This window comes from Condylura cristata, unplaced genomic scaffold (genome assembly GCF_000260355.1).
Source record: "Condylura cristata isolate star-nosed mole 26May11 unplaced genomic scaffold, ConCri1.0 scaffold00023, whole genome shotgun sequence".
Lineage (NCBI taxonomy): Eukaryota > Metazoa > Chordata > Mammalia > Eulipotyphla > Talpidae > Condylura > Condylura cristata.
The window spans coordinates 3,557,610-3,579,803 of NW_004567124.1; the positions used below are offsets into that span (position 1 = coordinate 3,557,610).

A 22,194-nucleotide genomic window follows, 5' to 3' on the forward strand; every position below is an offset into this window, starting at 1 on the left:
TGTCCCAAGAGACTTTCAAGGTCACGTGAGAGGAAAGACAATTCTTCATTGTGAGATAGCCCCCCAGAATGGCTAGGCCCAGGCTCCCTACTGCCCCTCCGCCTCCCCAATGCCACCAGCACCTTCCTCAACATGGTAACCACCAGAAACACGCTCACACACTTAAGTACCCCCCCACCCCCGGGTAATCCCACATTCTCAGAGAAATGATCCTAAAAATACTGTCACCACATGTACTTAGGGTAGGCTAGGATAGGGCAGAGGGGTGGGGCATTTTAGGGTCCCACCATTCTTCCTATGAGATGTTTTGACTTTTTAAAGAGATAGTCATATGCCACAAATTTACCCTTTAACACTGAACATGTCCAGCTCCCCAGAAATGGTACCCCCGCCCATCCTCACCCCACCTGGCCACTCTCACTGTCCTGCTTTCCACCTCCCAGGTCCTGCCTTACCTGGGCATTTCAGATCCACAGAACCCTGCGACATGTCACCTTCTCTGTCTGGTTTTATTCACTTAAAATAATGTTTTCAAGGCTCACCTCTGGTGCAAAGTGCCTCTTCTTCCCTCTTAGTGCCTGCAGAACACTTCATTCTACAATTATTTACTGACTCATTTGTTCATGGATGGTAGAGCTTTTTCCTCTTTTTGGCTATTATGAGTGTGTGTGTAAGTTTCTGTGTGGTTAGGTTTCTGTGTGCAAGTTTCTGTGAGATCTGTCCTCTTGAGTACAGGAGCAGTTGCCGTGTGGTTTGGGAGTCACTGAGAAACTCCCCCAGTAATGTGTAAGGGTTCTGCTGTCTCTGTGATTGTGCGGTGTTTCGCCATCGTCATCCTTAGACACGAGGCCCTCTCTCATGAGCGTAGTGATTTGCATTTCCCTAATGAGCGATGTGGAGCATCTTTCATGTGCTTATTGACCGTTGAGTTATCTTCTTTGGAGAAGTATCTATTCAAGTCCTTTGCTCATTTTTGAATTGGGTCACTTGTTTTTTGTCTTATGTCCTAGGGTTCATTATATATTCTAGATACAAATTCTCTTATCAGATATCTGATTTGCAAATATTTTCTCCCAATCTGGTAGGTGTCTTTTGAAGCACAAAAGTTTATTTTGACTAAGTCCAGTTTATTTTTCTGTGTCTGCTGGGTGCCATGGATTTTGAACACTTGTCCCACAGCCTCATCTCACGAGGCCAAAGAATGGAAGCTGCTGGGATTTGAATAAGAGCAAAATCTTTGCACTTTCAAAGCTTTTTGCTGTGATTCTACAGGCAGTGCTTCTCTAGATGTAACGACCCCTGCCCAAGCTCACAAAGTTCAGTCTGGGTAGCGCCAGCCCTATCTCAATGACGGCCACCATAGGGGACCTTTTTCTAAGAACAAACCCTGCTCGGGAGAAATTAAGGACCCTGAACCTGGGGAGGCAGGGACACCTTTGGGTAGAGGAGCACGGGAGTGCACGCTGGGGCCCCAAAAGGTTAAGAGATTTGCTTGGCTTTCAGGTAAAAGGTCGAAGAATAGATGGGAGGCCTCTGAGTGCCACACACAGAATTCAGCTGAGCCTGACGCGCGGGCAGTCAGTTCCCAGGGTCAGTTCCCAGAGAAAACTGCTCTCCCCCAGTGTCACAGCGCCCCCTGCTGCTCACTCCAACTTTCTTCTGCAAGATCCGTTAGGGCCAAAGATTGCCTGTTACCAGAGTGGGGGCTCCCCAGTGAGAGTCCCATTCTTTTACTAAAACCCTACCTCCTGAAGGTCTTCCTGAAGTTTAGGTCAAAGCAGAGAAAAAGAATGATTCTGGGATTTATACCCTGTATCTTCTCTCCTGTCACCAAATAGTCAAGGACTCTGGACTTAACTTTAGATGCTGGAGCTTAGGGACCCAACTCCAATCCATTATAGAAAAAAAGAGATTAGACAAATTAGTAATTAGGAAGAGAAAGTGACAGTGGGAGCGTTTCTGGAGCAGCACCTATCCCAGCAGACTTCCTGGAGGAGGTGGAAGCTGAGGCAAAGCTCACTGTCTCACCAGTTCCCGTGGTCAGGTGACTGGTGGGAAGGGGCCTGGGTGCCCCAGAGCTGCTCATCTGGAAAGGATGGTATTTCCCAACCTCTCAGAAGTGGGAGAGAACAGACATGATAGGACTGTCACATTAATGAACACAAATGCTGAGTGTCTACAGACCAGGCTCAGTCATAGTGCCTCGTGTGGGTTATCTCTCTTAGCTCCTTACTCCCCTCAACCCCCAGCAAGAACCCTGTGGGGTAGATGCCTTTACACTTGAGAACACTGGGCTTTCCGAGAGATGTAGTGAGTGACTTTCCAAAAGTCTCCCAGCGACCAAAAGGAAGACGTGGGACTTGAACTCGGAGCCCTGTGTCATCCTAACTCAGGGCCCTGTGCCATTCTCCCAAGCCACAGAGCTGCACTTCGCCAGGCAGAGTCCCCCAGCAGGAATGCCCACTTTCCCACCATCTCCACACAGTTGTGCTCCTGGGGTCCTCTCAGGTGGCTGTGCTCACAGCTGAGGCAAAACAGGAGGAGAACCCTTCCTTTCTCCTTGATCTAGAGCCCAGAAGGAGTCAGATGGACGGTGCTTGGAGCATGAACTGGCCTTGCCTGGGGAAGGACAGACTGATGACAACTCTGTCGCTCCCTCCAGTTCCAAAGAAGAACTTCATGGAACCACAGTCCCTGGGGAGCACCAGCCCAGTGCAGGCTGGAAAAGGGGGTTCTAAGCAATGTGTCTCATGCCACCTGTGAAGGACCATGCTGTTAACTCTCAATCTGGACCTACATGTTTTGTAAATGAAAGAAAAAAAATGGTTTAGTAAAAATAAAGTATGTGGCTTGAATGATGGCAATGTCAAGTCGCTGTAGAAGCTCCTCAGTGCTTCCTCCCCAGTTCTGTCACTATTCCATGTCACAAGAGCCCGAGAGCCAGCACAGGTCCAGGGACCACACTCTGAGCAGGTCTGGTGTAGATGGCACTGTGTGATGGCTGGTGCTACGTCACAGTGCTGATACCGAGCCCCTTCCCTGGGGCACTGCTCAGCTGATACAAGGGCTCCCACACCATCGTGACACCCAGATCCTGCAGAGGTGCAACTCTGGCCCTGCAGCTGGAACACAGTGTCCAGAAGTCAGCCCCTGAACTCTGCCCTCCTTAGAGTAGCAAGAGCCAAGGAAGCCTCTGGAAATGCATCTCCTTCTCCTGACAAGCTGGGAGGTGGGAGGTGGGGGCCAGGCCCTGATATGAGGCAAGGAAGTGTGAGTCCAAAACTGGACAGCCACGTCATCCACCACTCCGAGCTTCCTGTTGCAAAAATGTGAAAAACGGGGCCCTTTCAGGTGGTGCAGCGGGTTAAAGCACAGCACTAAGAAGCTAAAGCCACTTCTGCATGAGTTCAATCCCCAGCCCCGGAGGTGACCACATGGTGCGGCAGACCTCTCCTGACCGGCCTGCTGCTCCCCTCAGAGGTGTACTTCGTTGATCTGCCTGTTCTGCTCCCCACTGTGTCTCTGGTGAATCCTCTCGCTGCCCCTGAGCCTCTGGCCTGTACCCAGTTCTGTATGCATAAATAAATAAATCTTTTTTTTAAAATGTGAAAAAGGAAAGAATAGGTGCTCCCTACAGCTGACATGCAGAGCCTGCTGGCTTTCGGGGAAGGGCAGTAAGGCCATGCACAGCCATTGGGAGAAACCAGACTGAGTCAAATGGAAATAGGTCTTGCTTGTGCACTCCAGGCTGGCTGGCCCAGGGCTCCTTCAGGCTGGAGGCCAGAGGGGGCCTGTCTGGGCCTGGTGGGCAGAGGATGCCTTATAGGGGAGAGGTGCTGAGGGACAGCTGGGCGGTGACACTTGCTGGGACTTAAGGAGCACTTGAGGGAAGGGAGACCCACCCTCTCCGTGGCCACCACACAGCCACTCTCATCTTGCCCCACTGTGTCTGGTCCCTCCCACCTCTAAGTAAAGAAAACCCAACCGCTTGAAAGAAAGCAAACAGCTGTGAAACCAGGAGCAAGCTTCCTACCCGCTCCAGCCAAGGTGAACAGGCTGCGAGTTTGTTGACAGAGAAAAAAGTCATCAATTTTTCATTACCCAGCATAGGCAACAGACTGTCTCGGGATGTCAACAGTTTCCAAGCAACAAAGACAAACCAAATACACTCCCCTCACCTGATGAGATGTTTCCTTTGCAAGCACTGGCTTGGATGAAGAGCAGAGGCTAGCAAAGGGCGGAGACAGGTGAAACCACTCCGTAGCTGCAGCAACCCATTCAGACTGAGGGTTTGTGGTTGTCTGCGATGACCCCATCAGCGGGCTATGTCAGACCATGACTCTGGCCAAGCCCGTCTCGGGGGAGGATGAAGGCACAGATGTCAGAGCCTGGCCGCAGAGATCCGCCGTCTGGGCTTAGTCATCTACTCACTCAGCAAACACTCTTGAGCACTCTCAGGCCCAAACTCAGGTCTGAGGCTCAGTCCAGTGAGGGAGAGGATCAGCTAGGCCACTGTCCCCGGAGGGAAGAACAAACCAAGAGCCAGAGAGAGGAGACTGCCCCTAGATCACATGACCCCGTAGGGACTGAGCTGCACTTCACCCCACAACCCACCTTACTTGGTGGCTGTGCTGACCCTGGCATGAGGCCCACGGCGTGGCTGGTGTGGAGGTGGTCTTGTCCAGAATTAACACAGCTTTCCGGAGCCCTTGAGCCCAAATGTTCACATACCGACTCTAAAGACTAAAAGGAGATGATTAGAATTTCTGATGGTGCCTCTGCTACTGTTATTTTTAACTTCCAAGGTGATTCTAACCACGGCAGCAGGGTGGCCCTCCCGGAGGCTCCGTCAGGCCTGAGCTCCCAGGATGTCTTCTGGTGTTTGCGTTAATGTTGCCCAGTAAATGTCAATGGAGACTCAAGAATAAGTCAACACAGATCCTCACAATAAATGCCAAGGCTTGTTAACAGAGTAAATCGTGTGCTTAGCCTGTCTTAAAAGAATCTTTGCTGAGTAAACAGAAGGAAGACTCCTTGAGAGTCAACAGCAAGGCGCTGAGGCGCCCGGGGCTGGAGGGTGACTCCACCCCAGGCCCAGGCCAGGCGTCCTCTCTACGGGGCACTGGAGGAGCAGAGACTGGCTGCAGGTGAGCCCGGGCTTCCTTGCACGGCCTCTGTCCTGGGTGAGGGGACAAGGCGTGAGCCACGGAGTCCTGGGCTACCTGGTGTCAAACAGTTAGTAGAGGGGAACCAGGCTTTCCTCACCCAAGAGCCAGGTCTCTGGGTGAGGAAGCAGAGCCCAGACTCTAAAAGGAATCCCAGAAAGGAAAAGCTGGGGTCCATCTCATCTGCTCTGAGGCATCAAGGAACTGATGCCTTAACCTTTTCAGGAGAGAGGGTTATGTGTGTGTGTGTGTGTGTGTGTGTGTGTGTGTGTGTGTGTGTGTGTGTGTGTGTTTTAATTTACAGATGACTATGAGGAAGTGGCATTTCAGACAGCAGTGAGAACGTTTTGGGACCGAAATATTTTTACCCACAATTTCTGTCTCAAAATGTTCACACTGATTCAGTATCGCCCTTAGTGGTAGCAGATAAGGAAAGGGTCCTTAATCGCTTCTATCTTTTGCCCTCGCCTCACAACTTCCTTGAAAGCCTATTGACATGAGCGTCTCATTTTCCCAAGAAACATTATCGTCTGAAATCTCTGCCCCATAAACTTTTAGTCTCAAAAAGCCCAAGTGCACTGACTTAATCATCTCAAGTGACTCCACCAAAAAAGAAAACCAAATACTCTACTTTCCATTTAATTTATGGATTTACTTCTACTTTCTGATAGGTCATAAGAGCAGAGATCCAAGTACAAAAATGCAGTGAATTCATTAAAGAGTCATTAAGAAAACAATTGTTTAATTGGTATCAACAAAAGGAGGAGGAAACAAATACATTATCCATTTGGGTTAAATCGATGGCTGAGATTGGTCATCAAGCCTGGCACTTTCTTAGCAGTTGGGGTGCAGAAGCTTAAGGTGATAGCTCAGAGGTCTAGTTATTATAAAGGAGGCTCAGCTACTGATTCTCCAGAGAATACGGACTTTCTCCTCTCCCTAAATTCTGAAAGAGCTTTTCACACAAGACCTTATTTAGAGGACAGTAAGGACACAGAAGCCTCCGAAAGTTCTGTGGAAAAGCAAATGTGGTTTTCATGTGACTGTTTCTTCCAACATCCTTGGAAGAATGCCAAGGGCACACCAGATAACACAGCAGCTCAGTAATGTTCTTCTTTGTTTTCAGACAAGAAATGAACTTGAGCATATTAAGAGGAAAAGTCAAGTGTACTAAGTAAATTACACAGGAGGCAAGATGATATTAAAGTGCACTTGGCTTCCTCTTGGCTGGGTCGCTGGTGGGCATGCAAACATGTCTTTCCTTTCCAAGGTGTGGACTGACTAGTTCACTCCTGGGCCAGCAGCCAGATACCTCTGCCGGCCTGAAACACACCCCAAACCCAGGGCAGCCTGGCTTGAAGAGGTCAACTTCTCCAATGAACCGTTCCTGCATTTGGCCACTAGGCGGCAGCACTGCAACAGTCTGGAAGACAGACAACTTTCTCTTGGTAAGTTTTCTTGTAGATATGTCATTCTACCAAGCAACTAAAACCCAGTATTTGGCTATTTCCATAAACATTTCAAGGATGTAAAATTAAAACAGTCCCTCCAATAGTTGGAATTATTTCTCCAGTTCTCTTTCTAAGGTTAAATGCCAATCCACCATGAGATAGCAAAGACTAAACCATTTTTTCAACAGGAAGTGTGCAGAGTGTTTCCATCTCATTTAATCCTCCAAGAAATTCGTGAGATATAAATCATCGTTATCCTCACCATGCACATGAACTGAGACACCGAGAGGTAAGTCACTTTACCTAAGGTCACACAGCCCTGTCTGTAGTGGCAGAGTAAGACTTGAGTCAACCCACGTTATAAGCCTGCATCCCAAAAGACCTACAGGATCTCACCAACAGAAGTGCCCACACCTTCCCTCCCGAAACAGGAAACAGACAGTGTTCCCATTTCCAGACTCAGCCTTATGCCCAGCAACTTTTTTTTCCTGATTTTGAGCTTTAACTGTCTCAAAATTGATCAGACTTCTCCCCTCAGAGTTATATAGAATAAATTGAACTTCTCTTCTATATTAAAGCTCCAAGTTTCAAAAATTAGCAACAGTGTTAATTGTTAACATACCCCTTCCCACTGCCCAAAACAAAAACAAAAACAAAATCAGCCTGTTGCAGGAACAGGGTTATTACCCCAATTTAAAATATAACCCTATCCCATTTCTGCTGGTTAATGAAAGTGCTGGAATCTCTCGACAGAGGTTTCACAACAGATTAGTTGCCTTAATCCATGAACAAGTGCCAGAGACCACAGTGCCATTACTAAACCAGACTTAAAATCTATTAAAAGTATACATGGTTGTGGTTTATTTAAAACCCAAGAAATATGGAAAGGATAAAGGGAAATGGAAAAATCTCTCTCCCATCCTTTCTAACTCTTCTCCTGGGAGGTAGTCACTGTTAATTGTTACTTTCAAATCCTTCCAGAAATGTTCTTTACACATATAAATATATGCATGTGAACCTTTTAGGTCACATTGTGTAGGCTGGTCTGCAACTTGCCTTTTAAGGACTCCTGGATATCTTTCAATAGCTCTACTCCTATTAGTGGCTACATGAAAGTTTTCCCTCAATGCTTCACTTAAATTGTACTAATATTTTTGGAGGGAGTCCTACAAATGAAATTCCTTGGAGGAAATTATGACACTTCCTAGTTTTGAGATAGAACCAAATTTCCCTTCTTAAAAATTTATAGTAATTCATACTCAAACTAGCCAGCCATCTCTCAAATTTTGTCAACATGGTTCATTATCCAACTGTTAAACCTCCCTTTAATATCTGAAGACAGTAACCAATTCAGTTGTTTCATCAAACAGTATTTATTATATACCTATTTGTCAGGTACGGCATGAGGAGCAGGGTTTGCTCTAACCCAGCTGCAGACTAATCATCAGACTCTTTAGGAAAGCTTGTTAAGATGCAGATTTCAGTTGCCTCCCGGGAGTTCCTGGTTCAGTGGCCTGTAGAAGCTTGCAGGAAGCTGTTCAGTTACTGTTGTCTGTCGTTTGTTCCATCCCATTCTGTTTTAACAGTGTCCCGGGTGACTCAGCTAGCTGATAAGCAGCCAGAAGTCAAAATCTTGCCACTTCTGAGGGCAAAAACGCTTTCTGGCAATAAAGATGCTGGAAACAGGGTCTATTTCCTCAAAGCAAAAGATCAGGGAACTGACTGATCCTAACTAGTCCCAACTCTGAAGTCTATTGCTGTTTCCCACTCTGAAAATACAGCTTTGTGGCAAGAACTGACTAATCCTAACTAGTCCCAACTCTGAAGTCTATTGCTATTTCCCACTCTGAAAATACAGCTTTGTGGCAGGAACGAAGTCATTGTTCCCGCTTTACAAACATGCCTCTCCCATTCCTGTTGGTCACTGACAATGCTGGAACCTCGAAACGCAGGTTTCACATAAGTTAGTTGCCTTAATCCGCTAACCAGCACCGGGGACCGGGATGCCACCAATAAACCAGATTTTCAAAGCTATTGGTAGCGCGACTCAGGCTGCAGGGCACGCGCGCCCCCTAGCGGTGCAAGGTCTCAGTGCCTCTAAGAAGTCCTTCCCTTGTTCAAGCTCGGCCTCTAGTCCCGCCCCTTCCTCCTGGGACGGATGTTGATTGGCGTGTGACGGGCTATAAGTCAACGTTGGTGTAGGCTCATGACTCCCGGGTCCGTGTGCTTGGCTCTTGAGGAGCTGAAGATGTCGTCTCCTGGCCTCGACCTCCTTCACGCCCCACGCCTGGCTAGTGCTGGGAATTCCCACTTCCTCCCTAGATGCAGGGCTAGGCCCTCACCTAGGGGTTCATGTTACTTCTGGGGAACTAGCCCTGGCGGGTTTGGGATTACGGATGCGTAGCAGTCTCAGCCTTGCGTCCTCCTCCGGGAGTGGGTTTCCCCATCTCAGAGCTATTGGTAGTGCGACTCAAGCTGCTGGGCTTGCGCGCCCCCTCCGGTCAGCAAGGTCTTAAGTACACCCACATCTGTACCTGACAGCCTGCAAGGTGTCAGTTCAAGTGCTAATGAAATGAGGGCGACTAGCGGTGGGGAGCAGGGGTTTCTGTCCCCGACGTGTCTGCTACCGTGTAAAAAGCATTTGCTGGTCTAGAGACTTGGGCGTCAGTTCTAACACTACTCATTGCTGCAGAAAAGTAGCCCTGCGCTTCTTATGGTAAAAGGGAGGGTGGGTCCGGCTCTGATAAATACCCAACGCCATCAAAGAACCAGAACCAGGGAGTGTATTTGGAAATAGACACCTTGATCCCTAAATTTAATCACGTGGAGAGGATACTGAACTATCACAACTACTTGTAGGTGGTTGGTAAGAGATTTCAGTTGTATGAAGGACCTTTCAGTGGAAAGTTTAATGTATAATAATGCACACTTGAAACTTGTATGCAATGCTACTTCAATTCTCCAAGTTTTAAAAACTGGGGTGGGGAGAGGGAGATAAATCGGCTATCCTGGGAAGCAGATTGCTTGGAGCCTTGGGATGGGCTTCCTGTGGCTGGATGTAGAATTCACAGGGTAGTCAGTGCTCACAGAAAAGCAGTGCAGAAATCTGATGGACGCTCGCTCTCATTGGTCACCATATTAGCCCTCAATGTAAATAAAATAGGAGTGGAAGCTCCAGCCAATAAAACTCGTCTTTGGAATATCAAGGCTTTCACCCGGCATCTCAGTGTTCCAGATTGCACTGACGTGAGCAATTCATGTCCCATAACATGAGTGCCTATAATCTGAACTTGAGTGACATCCTGCTGTCTCAGAACTAGAAAACAGCCTGTCTACCTCTGGCTATACAGGCAAGCTTACAAGCCTGTGTAAAAGGGACATCATGTCATTGTAGAATATTGGATTCAAAAGCTGGAAGATCCAGACCCAGCTTTGTCTGACTTTCAGGAAGTCTCTTGAGCAAGAGACAAATAGGGCCAAGTAAGTTCCACCATGGTTAAGTTTAGCATGGGAGGACTTGTAAAAGGAATACCCAAACAAATCCCCTAGCTCAGAGTTCCAATTTTACTACAAGGTGCGTTGGTGATATAGTGGTGAGCATAGCTGTCTTCCAATTTTACTACAAATATGCTTCTTCATATTATGGGAGAATTAACGTTTTGAGTTAGTTGTAGTTACATTTACTTCATTTCCCACCCACCCCCTTCCCTGTAGTGTTTTACTCTAGAGGGTTTTAAATTCCACATATGGCCCGCCTTACTTTTGAGGGGAAAAGCCAATTTTTTTTTTTTTAATTTACCCAACTGTGAACACTGGCAACGGTTGCTTATTCTCCTTAAAAACAATCTTCGCTGCCAGGCATGGTGGCACACCTGTAGTCCCAGCTACTTGGTAGGCTGAGGATGGAGGATTGCTTCAGCCCAGGAGTTCAGGGCTGTAGTGCGTTATTCCAATCAGGTGTCCACACTAAGTTCGGCATCAATATGGTGACCTCCTGGAAGCAGGGGACCACCAGGTTGCCTAAGAAGGTGTGAACTGGCCCAGGTCAAAAATAATCTGTGCATGTAACACCTAATCCTAGCATCTACTGATGCTAGAGCCAAGATCGATGCTCTTACCATGTTTACAGAACTCAGTAACTGTTCAACAATATGGCTGGCTTTTAAATGTAAGTGTAGACATTCTCAGAGATCAGCTAGCATGTAGTTCCTCCTATAGCATACCCCAGGAAACCCTAGCACTTAGAAAAGTGGGCCAATTTCTACCACATGCCCTTTAAAACAAATTGATGTGATATACCTCTACCTACCTCTTCCCCACCAAAAAAGAAAAAAAAAAATTCTTGGATTTCAAACACAAGCTTCATTTTTAGTTCCACCCACCTGTATAGCTGAAAGTTACCCTTAACCTGAATTCTTCACTCTAACCAACCCCACAGATTCATGTCTTAGATGTCTCAGCACAGCTCAATTTTTAGCCAGGGCTATACTTAGGACTAATTACCCAAAGGGCTTTTTAAATCTCAAGTCTAGACCACAACTCCAACCTTACCCCTTCCATCACATCTAGGGAAATAAGCCTAATCATAAATTACATAAGGGCCCTTCCTGGTGGTGCAATAGATTAAAGTGCGCCACCAGGAAACTGGCCAGAAGCTGGCCACCACCGATTCAGCAAAAGTTTATCCCCACCCAGCCAGCGGGAGTGACCTACATGGTGCAGCAGACCTCTCCTGTCTTGCCCGCTGCTCCCCTCAGCAGTGGCCTTTGTCAATCTGCCTGTTCTGCCTGCCTGGAACCCAGTTCTGTACGCACAAATAATTCTTTAAAAAAAGCACTACCCCCCCCCAAAGTACCCAACAAAGAACCAAGTTCAACTTTTTATTGAATGTGTCACAAAAGACTGGTTAGTCAAAAAGACCAAAACCCATGTCATCATCAGACTCCTCAGATTCTTCTTTCTTTGCCTCTACTTTCTTCTCCTCAGCTTTAAAAGAAAGAAAGAAAAATTTATCAATCACACATCAATATTTCAATTCCAAATAGCCCCAGGTCTTCAACTTGTGTTTTATCAGAACTATCTTTGCCTTCCACCCATCCAAACTAGTTGTTTTTAGGATTTATTCACATCACGCCTGGCAAATCAAGAGCAACCTCGCCTGCAATCCTTTTTACTCTTCATGCTCGTCCCTCCAAAGGTTTCCTACCTGGAGCAGCAGCAGTGGAAGGAGCAGGACCACCTGCAGGTGCAGCACCTGCTGCAGGGGCAGGTCCACCAGCCCCTACATTGCAGATGAGGCTTCCAATGTTGACATTAGCCAGGGCCTGCAAACCATGTGCACACACAGGTAAAATTAACACTCAGTCTAACCTTTCACTTAGTATCCAGAAGACATCTCTCCTTTTGAACTAGTGATTGACTCCCAACACTGTACATGTTTCTCTTTTCTCCTTTCCTAGAATCTGCCACCCTGAAGGCTTAAATTACATATAGGGCAGCCCACACAGCTGTTTTAAGAGTCACAAAAATTTACTCTGGGCTTTACACCTTACATGCACCCCCTACATTAAGCAGTGAAATACAGCAATGGGGTATTAGTCTCAAGTGCTGGCTTCACTTGTCAAACCGGGATTCTTCCAGCAATTTCATGTTGCCTCTAACAGTGAATTCAAGTTCCAAAGGGTAAGTAATTCTAGGACTTTGTCCTAGGTAATTTATTCAAGATGATGTAGGTACAATGTCTTGAATCTTTGAAAGTTCTTTGGAGGATACTAGATAGTCAGAGGCCATCATTATCTCCACTTACTTGTGCAATGGAGTCAGCCAGTGCCCAGCCCCTCTGGTAGCAACCAGCCCTTTTTAATCCCCACGCAGTAAATGATAAATGCCACCACACTTAATTTCCATTAAACCAGGCCATCACACTGGAAGGATATGCTTGGAATAGCTCAGATATTAACTCTTGGGTCACGTTTTTTAAAAGAAGACACCTGCTTTACATTGCTTCATTTACCATGATTGCAGAAGAGGAGAAACCAGACGCTGAGATTAAGAGACAAATTTAAAATTTATAGTGCCTAAGTTTAGAAATGTGAGAAAATAACACCTTAACTTAAAGGTGGTCCAGAATATGGGTCATTCCCACACTTCCTGGAAGTCAGCACTAGTACCCGACTCCCTAAATGTACTACTTCTAATTATCTTACTAACACCTTACCTTTGCAAACAAGCCCGGCCAGAAAGGTTCAACATTTACACCCGCTGCTTTAATGAGAGCATTGATCTTATCCTCCTAAAAATAAATACCAAACCATCAGAGAACAAAGTATAACTTCCATAAATCTCTCCAAAATACTGTAAAACAAATCAACACCTGCGTACGAGAGTACGAGAGTGTTCATTTCAAAACTCATGTCTGTACTTTGCTTGCTTAGAACGTTTTATTGTCACGAACAAAAAAAAAAAAAAAAAAGATCGCAATCGCTCCTCTACCGTGTGCCAAACGGCCTGCAAGGGCTGAACCTGCCCAAATCCAGCAGCTATTTTCGGCCCTGAGTCAAGGCGGGAGGTGGAGCCCAGCTCACTGTGCCCTCCACACCACGCCGCCCGGCTCCGACCAGGCCTACGCGTGAAAAGTTCAAAGCCGACACTCAAAAGTAGGATCCAAGCCCCTGGGAAACAGTTTGGGGTGACTTCGGACGCCCAAGCGATGTTTACGTTTTTCAAAATAAAAGTTTGCCAATTCGGGGGCGAAATCGCGCAACGCAGGCCGCACGTGGCCGAGGCTTCCTCCGACAGTCCCGCGCTTGAGCCCACCCCCGGACGCCCTTCCGGAAGCCGCCGCCGCCGCCACCACAGCCGGAAAGATTGGCCCCGCGACGGCTCGGCGGGCAGACACCCCGCCGCCTGCATGCCGCCCCCGCCCCAGACCCCGACCCCGACCCCGGCCCCGGCCGGCGGCCCCACTCACCGTGACCGTCACCTCATCGTCATGCAAGATGAGGGCCGAGTAGATGCAGGCGAGTTCCGAAACTGAAGCCATGCTGCTGACAAGTACTGGACAGACGCTGCCGGGCGCGGTGCTAGTCGCCGGATGAAGTGAAGGTCTCACCCCAACGCGGCCTTAGCTCCCTCGGAAGAACCGAGCACCTTAGCGACAGCTGAGGAAAGAAAGCCGCGCGCTGCTCCCCTCTTTATAAAGAACACGTTGACCAATCGGCGCCCGCGTCTAGCGGAAGAGGCGGAGCGAAAGCCGCCCGCAAGGGCCCACGGGAAGCGCCTGCGCACAACACACAAGGAGTTAGCTTGCGCGTTCAGAAAGTTGCTAGGCACCGCAGTCTAGCTAGCAACCGCCTGGACGTGAGTCACACTCGGGCTTAGTCAACCATGAAGATACGTTCAGGGAAACGATGCCTAGTTAATTGGGCGTCACCCCCTCTACTGCTGCGAGCGTCACCCTAGACAGTCGCTCAGTGAAGTCGCCAGCCCCCAGCGGCGGGCAGGGAGGTGAGAAACCAGCCGCGCGGCGGTGACTGAGGTGTCCCGGCGCCCGCTGCGTCCGGCGCGGAGCCTCACGCCACGGGACTCCCTGACGCTCGCACTGCTGAGGAGGTAAGTGCCGTTATCTCCTTTTTGCTGATGGCAAAACCAAGCTGCGGGCAGAGTACCTAGCCCCACGGCTACAGTTCCCCTAGCGTGTGGATTTCGCGTCCCAAAGCCTAACTTCAGTGTCTCCTGCTTGTGTGTGGGTTGAGTCTGGAGATAACGAGTGAATTTTGTCACCTCCTTTATTTTTGCTCGTTCGAATTCTTTACAACTTGCATCATTTATTGCATGATCTGAAGCTCAGTTTCCTGTCATCAGAAATGAATTTTTACATTTCATATACGATTTTCTCCTTAGGATTTACCTGTTTTCCTGGGAATGTGGTGGTTCAGTTTTGTTTCTTTTTTCTCTTCGGGAACCTGTATTACTCAGTCAGTTCGTTTTGCTCATAGTCATCTCTGGCCAAACGTTCTGTTGGAATTCCCAAATTTAAATCCGTATTCGGCACCAGTGCAAATATTAATGTCCCAGGCTTTGAGAAAACAAACTACCAAACTTAAATCAATTAAATAAATAAATAAATAAAGCTATTGAATTTTCATCTAACTCCGGGACACAATTATAGTGGAATTAGATGGGGAAAAAAAATTGAAAAATTCAACACTTTCCAGTACCAGTCTGAATCAATCCAAAGCACAGCTCCTCAGCCAGTGTAGTACCAAAAAACAAATCTGGCAAATAAAATGTCAACAAAAATACTAATGTAAAAATAACAGAAGAAACTATTAATGTAGAGGGAATTCTATATGTCCTGACAATTTTTCTAGAAATCTAAAACTCCTAAAATTTTTACTTCAAAAAAAAAACACCATAACTAAAGTGAAAAATAGCATTACACTGGAAAAAGAGATAAGGCGCAAAGTATTCAAAATACTATTAATCAGTAAGAAAGATTTAACAACTCCTTCTGTTTTACAAAACATTAGAACTTATAACTAAGATCAAGGTGAAGCCAGTTTTAGTCAAACTATAAAGATGGGACAATCATTAGAATATTGAAAAGCTGTGATTTCAGAATTGGACTTAAGTGTGTCCAACATTGGTGATTCCGGGGGTACTTGAGCCAAGTCATTAGCTTTCATTATCAGTAATTAAAGACACCTTTCCAAATCACAGAGCACCCAATTAACCACAGCTATTCTTTATAACTACTTAAGAGAATGATTTCAGCAAAACACCGATTATTCATGAATTTCCCTTATTTTGTATAGTTATTTAGTTGGTTCAGCATACTGTTACTTCACACTTTTTCCTACCTCCCATATCCCTATCATAGTAAAAATTTCCTCTTAAGATGTATTTCCAAAAGATTAAGCAATGTCTTTTAGTGCTGTAATGTGTTCTAGAAATACTCCTGTGACATTGTTCTAGTATATTGTTAGTGACAAGTGGGTTTGTTTTTTTCTTAACTTTCAATTTGCTTTTGACCAAAACTAATTTACCTTCATTATTAGCAAAAAATTGGATTAGCTATCTTTGTAGTAAAAGAAAAAATGAGCTTCAAAAGAAGTCCTCATTTAAACACAAGAAAGTATGTTTGCCTACATAGAATATAATAATACATTAAATAATAATTTTCCTAATTTGTGTTGTCCCTAAACCATGTTTTTATGTCTAAATGTATTAAAGATCATGCTTAATACATATATTTGTATGGCAGTTAAACATAAAAAGGCCATAATGTCAAATTAATATTTTCTAATGCTCTTTTTAACAATTGCAAAATTCTTCTTTCAATATTTTTACATAAATATACTTGACACTGTGTAGATATAAGGTGCACAATATGTTAATACATTTATGTATTGTACTATGATAGCTACTGTAGGTGATAATTAGCAACTGTCATATTTCCTAATTATCCTTTGTTTTATTAATCAGAAAAATTAAATTCTGGTCTCGTACCAAGTTTGATGTTTATAATATTGTCATCTATATTCACTGTACTATGCAAATCTCTACTACTCATTTTAAGTTTATACCCCTAAACAGCATCTGTCCTTTCTCCCAACCTGCATCCCCTGGTAACCACCATTTCATTTTGTTTTTACATCCTTAGCTTTTTAAAATTCCACATAGTGAGAACATACAGTACTTGTCTTTCTGACTTAGTTCACTTAATATAAAGTGTGCAGAGTGCATTCTTGCTGTTATAAATGACATTGACTGTTCATGAATGTATAATCTCCATTGTATGTGTGTTTCACATTTTCTCAGTAGACAGGTGATTTTCATAACTTTATTATTGCGAATAATGCTGCAGTAAAGATGGGATGCAGATGTCAAGTTAGTGGGATAACCACCCAAAAGAATTGCTGATAGAAGTCCTATTTTCAATTGGAGAGCTCTTCATTCTGTTTTCTATAGTGTTGTACTAGCTTACTCTATCAGCAGTGCAGTGTCCCATTTTCTCCACATCCTTAGCAACACTTATCTCATTCTTTTGATAATAGCCATTTGGACAGGTGTGATATGTAGTTGTTTTGATTTGCATTTCCCTGATGATGACTGGTAATGTACCTTTTGGCCATTTGGTTGACTTCTTTGAAATCGTTTAGTTACACCCATTTTGAAATTGGACTTTTTTTTTTTTTTTTTGGTTGTTATATGAATCCTTTGGGTATTAACCCCTTATCTAATATATAATTTAGAAAAATTTTCTCCCATTCAGTGGGTTGCCTGTTCATTTTGTTGCTTTGTTTGTTTGTTTGTTTGTTTTTGCTTTGTAAAAGTTTTTATTGATTTTAGCTTTTATTATGTGTGTGCTTTTGGTATCATATCCAAAGAATTATTGCCAAGATCAGTGTCAAGGAGCTTCTTCCCTGTTTTCGTCTAGGAGTTTTATAGTATTTGACCTTATGTTTAAAAAGTGTTTGAGCTATAATTTGTGTGAGTGGTATAAAATAGTGGCATTGCTCTGTGCATACTTATCCAGTTTTCCCAGCATCACTTGTTGAAGAGGCTATTCTTTATTTAACAGTTTAAGCAGTGCTTTAATTCCGTTCTCTTCATTTTTGTTCTACTGGTCTGTGTGTATTTTAGTTCTACATACTATTTTTATTACTGTAGCTTTGTAAGATAGTTTTAAATCAGAAAGTATAAAAATATAAAACTTATGTTTTGGGTGTCCCTCCTCTCCCACCCACACCCCCAGGGATTGCTTTGGCTATTCAGGGTCTTTGTGGTTCCATACAAATTTTAGGGTAGGTTATTCTAATTCTGTGAAGAATGCCAGTATTTTGGTTCGTATTGCTTTGAATCTTTACATAGCTTTGAGTTGTGTGAACATTTAGCAATGTTAATTCTTCCAGTTCATGAACTGGGGATATTTTTTCCTTTGTTTGTATCTTCTTCAATTTCTTTTAATAAATATTGTAGTTTGCATTGTATAGGTAGATCTTTGATTCTCTTTATTCCAAAATGTCTTATTGTTTTTGATACTATTGTGAATGGGGTATTTTCTTTCTTTTCCAGATGTTTCATTCTTTATAGAAATGCAGCCAATTTCTGCATGTTGCTTCTGTGTCCTGCAGCTTTAGAGAAATCATTAATGAGTTTCGGTTGAATTTTTGGGGGTTTCTACATATAAATAACAATGGTTTTACTTCTTTGCTCATTGTTTTTATCACTCGAACTAGGACTTCAAGTACTATAGTGAATAAGGATGGCGAGAATGCATTCTTGTCTTGTTCCTGATCTTACAGGAAAAGTTTTTAGCTTTCTTCCTTGAGTATGCTTATTGTTGGTATGTTATATATGACCTTTGTCATATCTTATGTTGAAGTATGTTCCTTCTATATTTAATCTGCCAAGGGTTTTTATAATGAAGGGATGTTATATTTTATCAAATGTTCTTTTTATATATCTTTTAAGATGATTGTGCTATTTTGATCTTTGATCTTTGGTTGTCTTAATGTGTGATATATTGCATTTATTGATTTGAATATCTTGAACCAACTTAGCATCTCAGGGAGCAATCCCATTCAGTTAGAAATCCTTAACATTTGTTTTTAAGTTTGATTTCCTAATAACCTTTTGAAAATTTTTGCATCTGTATCATTGGGGATATTGATCAATAGTTTTCTTGTGTTGTAATTATCTTACTGGTGTCAGGGTAACCAGTGGCCTTGTAAAATGAGTTTGGAAGTATTGCTTCCATACTTTTTTGAAAGAGTTTGAGAGTTGGTATGTTTGAAAGAATGTGCCAGTAAAGCTGCCTGGTCCTGGTTTTTTAAAATTTTTATTTTAATTGTTTGTTACAATTTTTGCTCTTTATATGACACGTTATACTCAGCCTCCACCAAACAAACCATGCCACTCCTCATTTGCAAACTTCCCCCACTTTCTAACTCTCCCCACTCCCTCTGGTCACCATTACATATTTTCACTGAATTCCAGATTTATACTTATTATATTTTGCCTATATATGTTTTTGGGTTGTATTTGTATTCCACAGATGATTGAAACCATCTAAAATCTTTCACTTTTTTACTTATTTCACTTAACATGATCACCTTGAGGCCCATCTATTTTGTCCTTTATATCACTCTTTCTTCTTTTTTCACACCTATAGTATTCCACTGAGTGTATCTTTACCCATCTGTTGAAGGGCCCTTGGATTGGTTCTGTAACCTGGCATTTGTACACAGTGGACAGTGGTATGTGCATAGGCATGGATAAAGCAATTAATAAATCTCTAATTGTATTGCTGGATCATAAAGAATTTCCCACTTATTTTTTTTTTTTTTTTTTGGGGTTGGGGGGCTTTCCCTGGTATTATAGCAGGTTAAAGTGCAGTACTATGAAGCTAGCCAAAGCCACTTCAGCATGAATTCAATTCCTGGCCAGGGAGCTGACCCACATGGCACAGCAGACCTCTCCTTGTCCCACTGGCTGCTCCCCTCAGCATGTATTTCGTCATTCTACCTGTTCTGCTCTCTACTCTGTCTTTAATGAATCTTCTCACTTCCTGCATCTCTGGTCTATACCCCAATTCTGTATGCATAAATAAACTTTAAAAAAAATTTTCCTTTATTTTATTTTTTAAAGATTTATATACTTATACCTTCAAAAACTGGAGTTTAGGCCAGAAGTGCAGGGAGTGAGAAGATTCACCAGAGACAGAGCGGGGTATAGAACAGGCAGATCTATTGAAATACACTCTGAGGGGAGCAGTGGACCAGACAGAAGAGGTCTGCTGTGCCATGTGGGTCTCCTCCCTGGCTGGGGATCAAACTCACCGTGCAGTCGCTGCAAATAGTGTCAGAGTGCTGTGCTCTAACTCCTGCACCTGAAGAGAAGCCCCTTTTTTATTTTCTTGAGAATCTCAAAACTGTTTTACACTAGGGCTGCATCAATTTGCATTGCCAACAGTGTACAAGGATTCCCTATTCTCTGTATCTTTACTAGGATGTGTTAACTTGTCTTTTTTGATAATGACCCTTGTAACAGTTCATAGTGATCTAATTTGTTTGCATTTCTCTGATGATCAGTGATATTGAGCATCATCTCAAATACCTGTTGACCATTTGTATGTCTTTGGGAAAAGAGACCCTCTTTTAATCAGCACTTTTGCTTTTTGCTATTAAATTGTGAGTTCTTTATATATCCTGGGTATAAAGCTCTCCTGTGATATATGATTTGCAAAAACTTTAGTTAAGTCTAGCTAAATGTTTATCAATTGTTTTGTTTTAAGAACCAAAACTTGGGGGCCCTCCCTGGTGGCGCAGCGGGTTAAAGCACTGCACTGAGAATCTAAAGCCGCTTCCTCATGAGTTCAATTCCGCCTGCCCCGAAGGTGACCACATGGCGTGGCAGACCTCTCCTGACCCACCCGCTGCTCCCCTCAGCAGTGTACTTCGTCAATCTGCCTGTTCTGTTCCCCACTCTGTCTCTGGTGAAGCCTCTCATTGCCCCTGAGCCTCTGTCCTGTACCCCAGTTCTGTATGTACAAATAAATAAATCTTTAAAAAAAGAAAAAGAACCAAAACTTGGTTTCATTGTTCTTTTCTGTGACCCTTCTAATTTCTAGTTCTCTTATTATTGTATTTCTGTCATTTTTCTAATTTCAACATTTTGTTATTTTTTACTTCTCTTAGGTATAAATTTTGGTTGTATACTTGAAATTTTCTTGTTAGGCGTTATTGTTATGAAGTTTCTCTTTACAGCTGCCTTTTCTGTGTCTAAATTTCAGCATGGTGCATATCTGTTTTCACCCATTTCTTGTTTTTTTAATTTAATGGATTTCTTCATTGGCCCATTGGTTACTAAATAGCTAAGTAACATGTTTAATCCTGTCATATTTGTGAATTTTCCATGTTTTTTCCTTGTAATTGATTTCTAGTCTTATACCATTGTGGTCAAAAAAAGATGTTTCATATGATTTCAGGTTTTTTGAATTTATTAAGACTTGTTTTGTGGCCTACAAAGTGATTCTTCAGAGACTGCTGATGTCCATTTGTGAACGTGTACATTCAGTTGCTTTTGAGTGAATATTCTGTATATTTTGGTTGTCCGTTGAATATTCTGTATATTGTGAGTGAATATTCTGATATTTTGAAGGCCACTCTTTCCTTAAATGATTTTGTATGATTTGTCCATGACTGTAAGGGTAGAGAGGGATCCTACCATTATGGTATCCCTGTCTTACTTCTGCCTTTAGATCTGTTAGTACTTGTGTTGGGTACTTATTTACAGATGTTCCATCCTCTTGTTGGAGCGATTCCTTTATCAATAACAGTGGGGAGCAGAGCAGGCAGATCTACGAAGTACACTGCTGAGGGGAGCAGGGAGTGGGTCAGGAGAGGTCTGCCACGCCATGTGGTCACCTCCGGGGCAGGCGGGGATCGAACTCATGCGGAAGTGGCTTTAGCTTCTTAGTGTAGTGCTTTACCCGCTGTGCCACCAGGGAGGGCCTCATGTTTTTAAGGGATGTTTTGTTTGATACAATATAGGAGCCCCAGCTTTCTCTTGGTTCCTGTTCACATGCTATATTTTTCTATCCCTTCACTTTCAATCTGGGTCCTTTCGTCTTTTAACACCTTTAGATGGGTCTTTTTTTTTTTTTTTTTTTGGTAAATCCATTCATCCACTCCATTTCTTTTGTCAGTTTACATTACATTAATGGGTGGTTTGCGTCTCCTCCATTATTCCTGTCTTTTTACCACCTTAGTGGTTTATTTAATGATATGCTTGGATTCCTTTCTCATTTTCTGTTTACTTACTTTGGGGTTTTCTTTTTGATTCCCCTAAGATCATGTATCTTGGAAATAGTCTTTTTGTAATGGAACAAATACATCCTATTAGCTTCTTGTCCAATTTCTTTCCCATATTTGGGATGCAAATATATTGTCAGATATTTCTCTAAATACATTTTTTATGCCTTTCTGCTCACTACTTGGTAGGCCAAATATTCTTATGTTTTTCTTATATTTGATATATTCCATATATTTTTATCACTAATTTAGCCATGGCCCTCTCCTGAGTAGTTTCTGAATTCCTACCTTCCAAGGCATTTTTCTTCAGTTTGATTTACCCTATTTTAAAATTAAACTCTCTCCAATGCAGTTTTCATCTCATTCAACAAATTCCTTAGCTCCTGAATTTTTGGGGTACTTTGGTAAAATTTCAATCTCTTTGGTATAGAACCCCTTTGGTTTAGTAATTGTATTCTAGTTCACTGAATTGCTTTTTTTTTTTTTAAAGACTTTATATTTGTGTAGAACTGAGGTGCAGGCCAGAGGTGCATGCACAGGTGGGGCTGAAAGGGTTCACCAGAAACAAAAGCGGGGAGCAAACCAGGCAGATCTACTGTAATATTCAGGCTGTTGCAATTGGTCCTTCCACAGTGGGTAGCACTGAGACTTAACCCCAAGGACACCAGGGAGGCTCCACTGAATTACTTTTCGACTTTGTAGCTTATTTCTATAAAAACAAAGTCACAAATTTTATTTTAGTTTGCTTTTTAACTTCCT

General features: G+C 43.5%; 1 protein-coding gene and 1 long non-coding RNA gene across 2 annotated transcripts in view; one reads left to right on the forward strand and one right to left on the reverse strand.

The window, feature by feature from the left end:
- Positions 1 to 11,483: 11,483 nt before the first annotated feature.
- On the reverse strand, positions 11,484 to 13,794 carry RPLP1 (ribosomal protein, large, P1). Its single transcript, XM_004687634.2, has 4 exons — positions 13,587 to 13,794; positions 12,834 to 12,908; positions 11,823 to 11,940; positions 11,484 to 11,602 (listed from the first exon to the last, which is right to left on the reverse strand). The coding sequence occupies exons 1-4, from the start codon at positions 13,656 to 13,658 to the stop codon at positions 11,523 to 11,525; spliced, it is 345 nt and encodes a 114-aa protein (XP_004687691.1). The 5' UTR covers positions 13,659 to 13,794; the 3' UTR covers positions 11,484 to 11,522.
- Positions 13,795 to 13,911: 117 nt separating this feature from the next.
- The window catches only part of LOC105853994, a 39,328-nt gene continuing 31,045 nt past the window's right edge, over positions 13,912 to 22,194 (forward strand). Inside the window, exon 1 of the long non-coding RNA XR_001145725.1 lies at positions 13,912 to 14,227. This is a non-coding gene — a long non-coding RNA (uncharacterized LOC105853994). The remainder of the gene's footprint in view (positions 14,228 to 22,194) is intronic.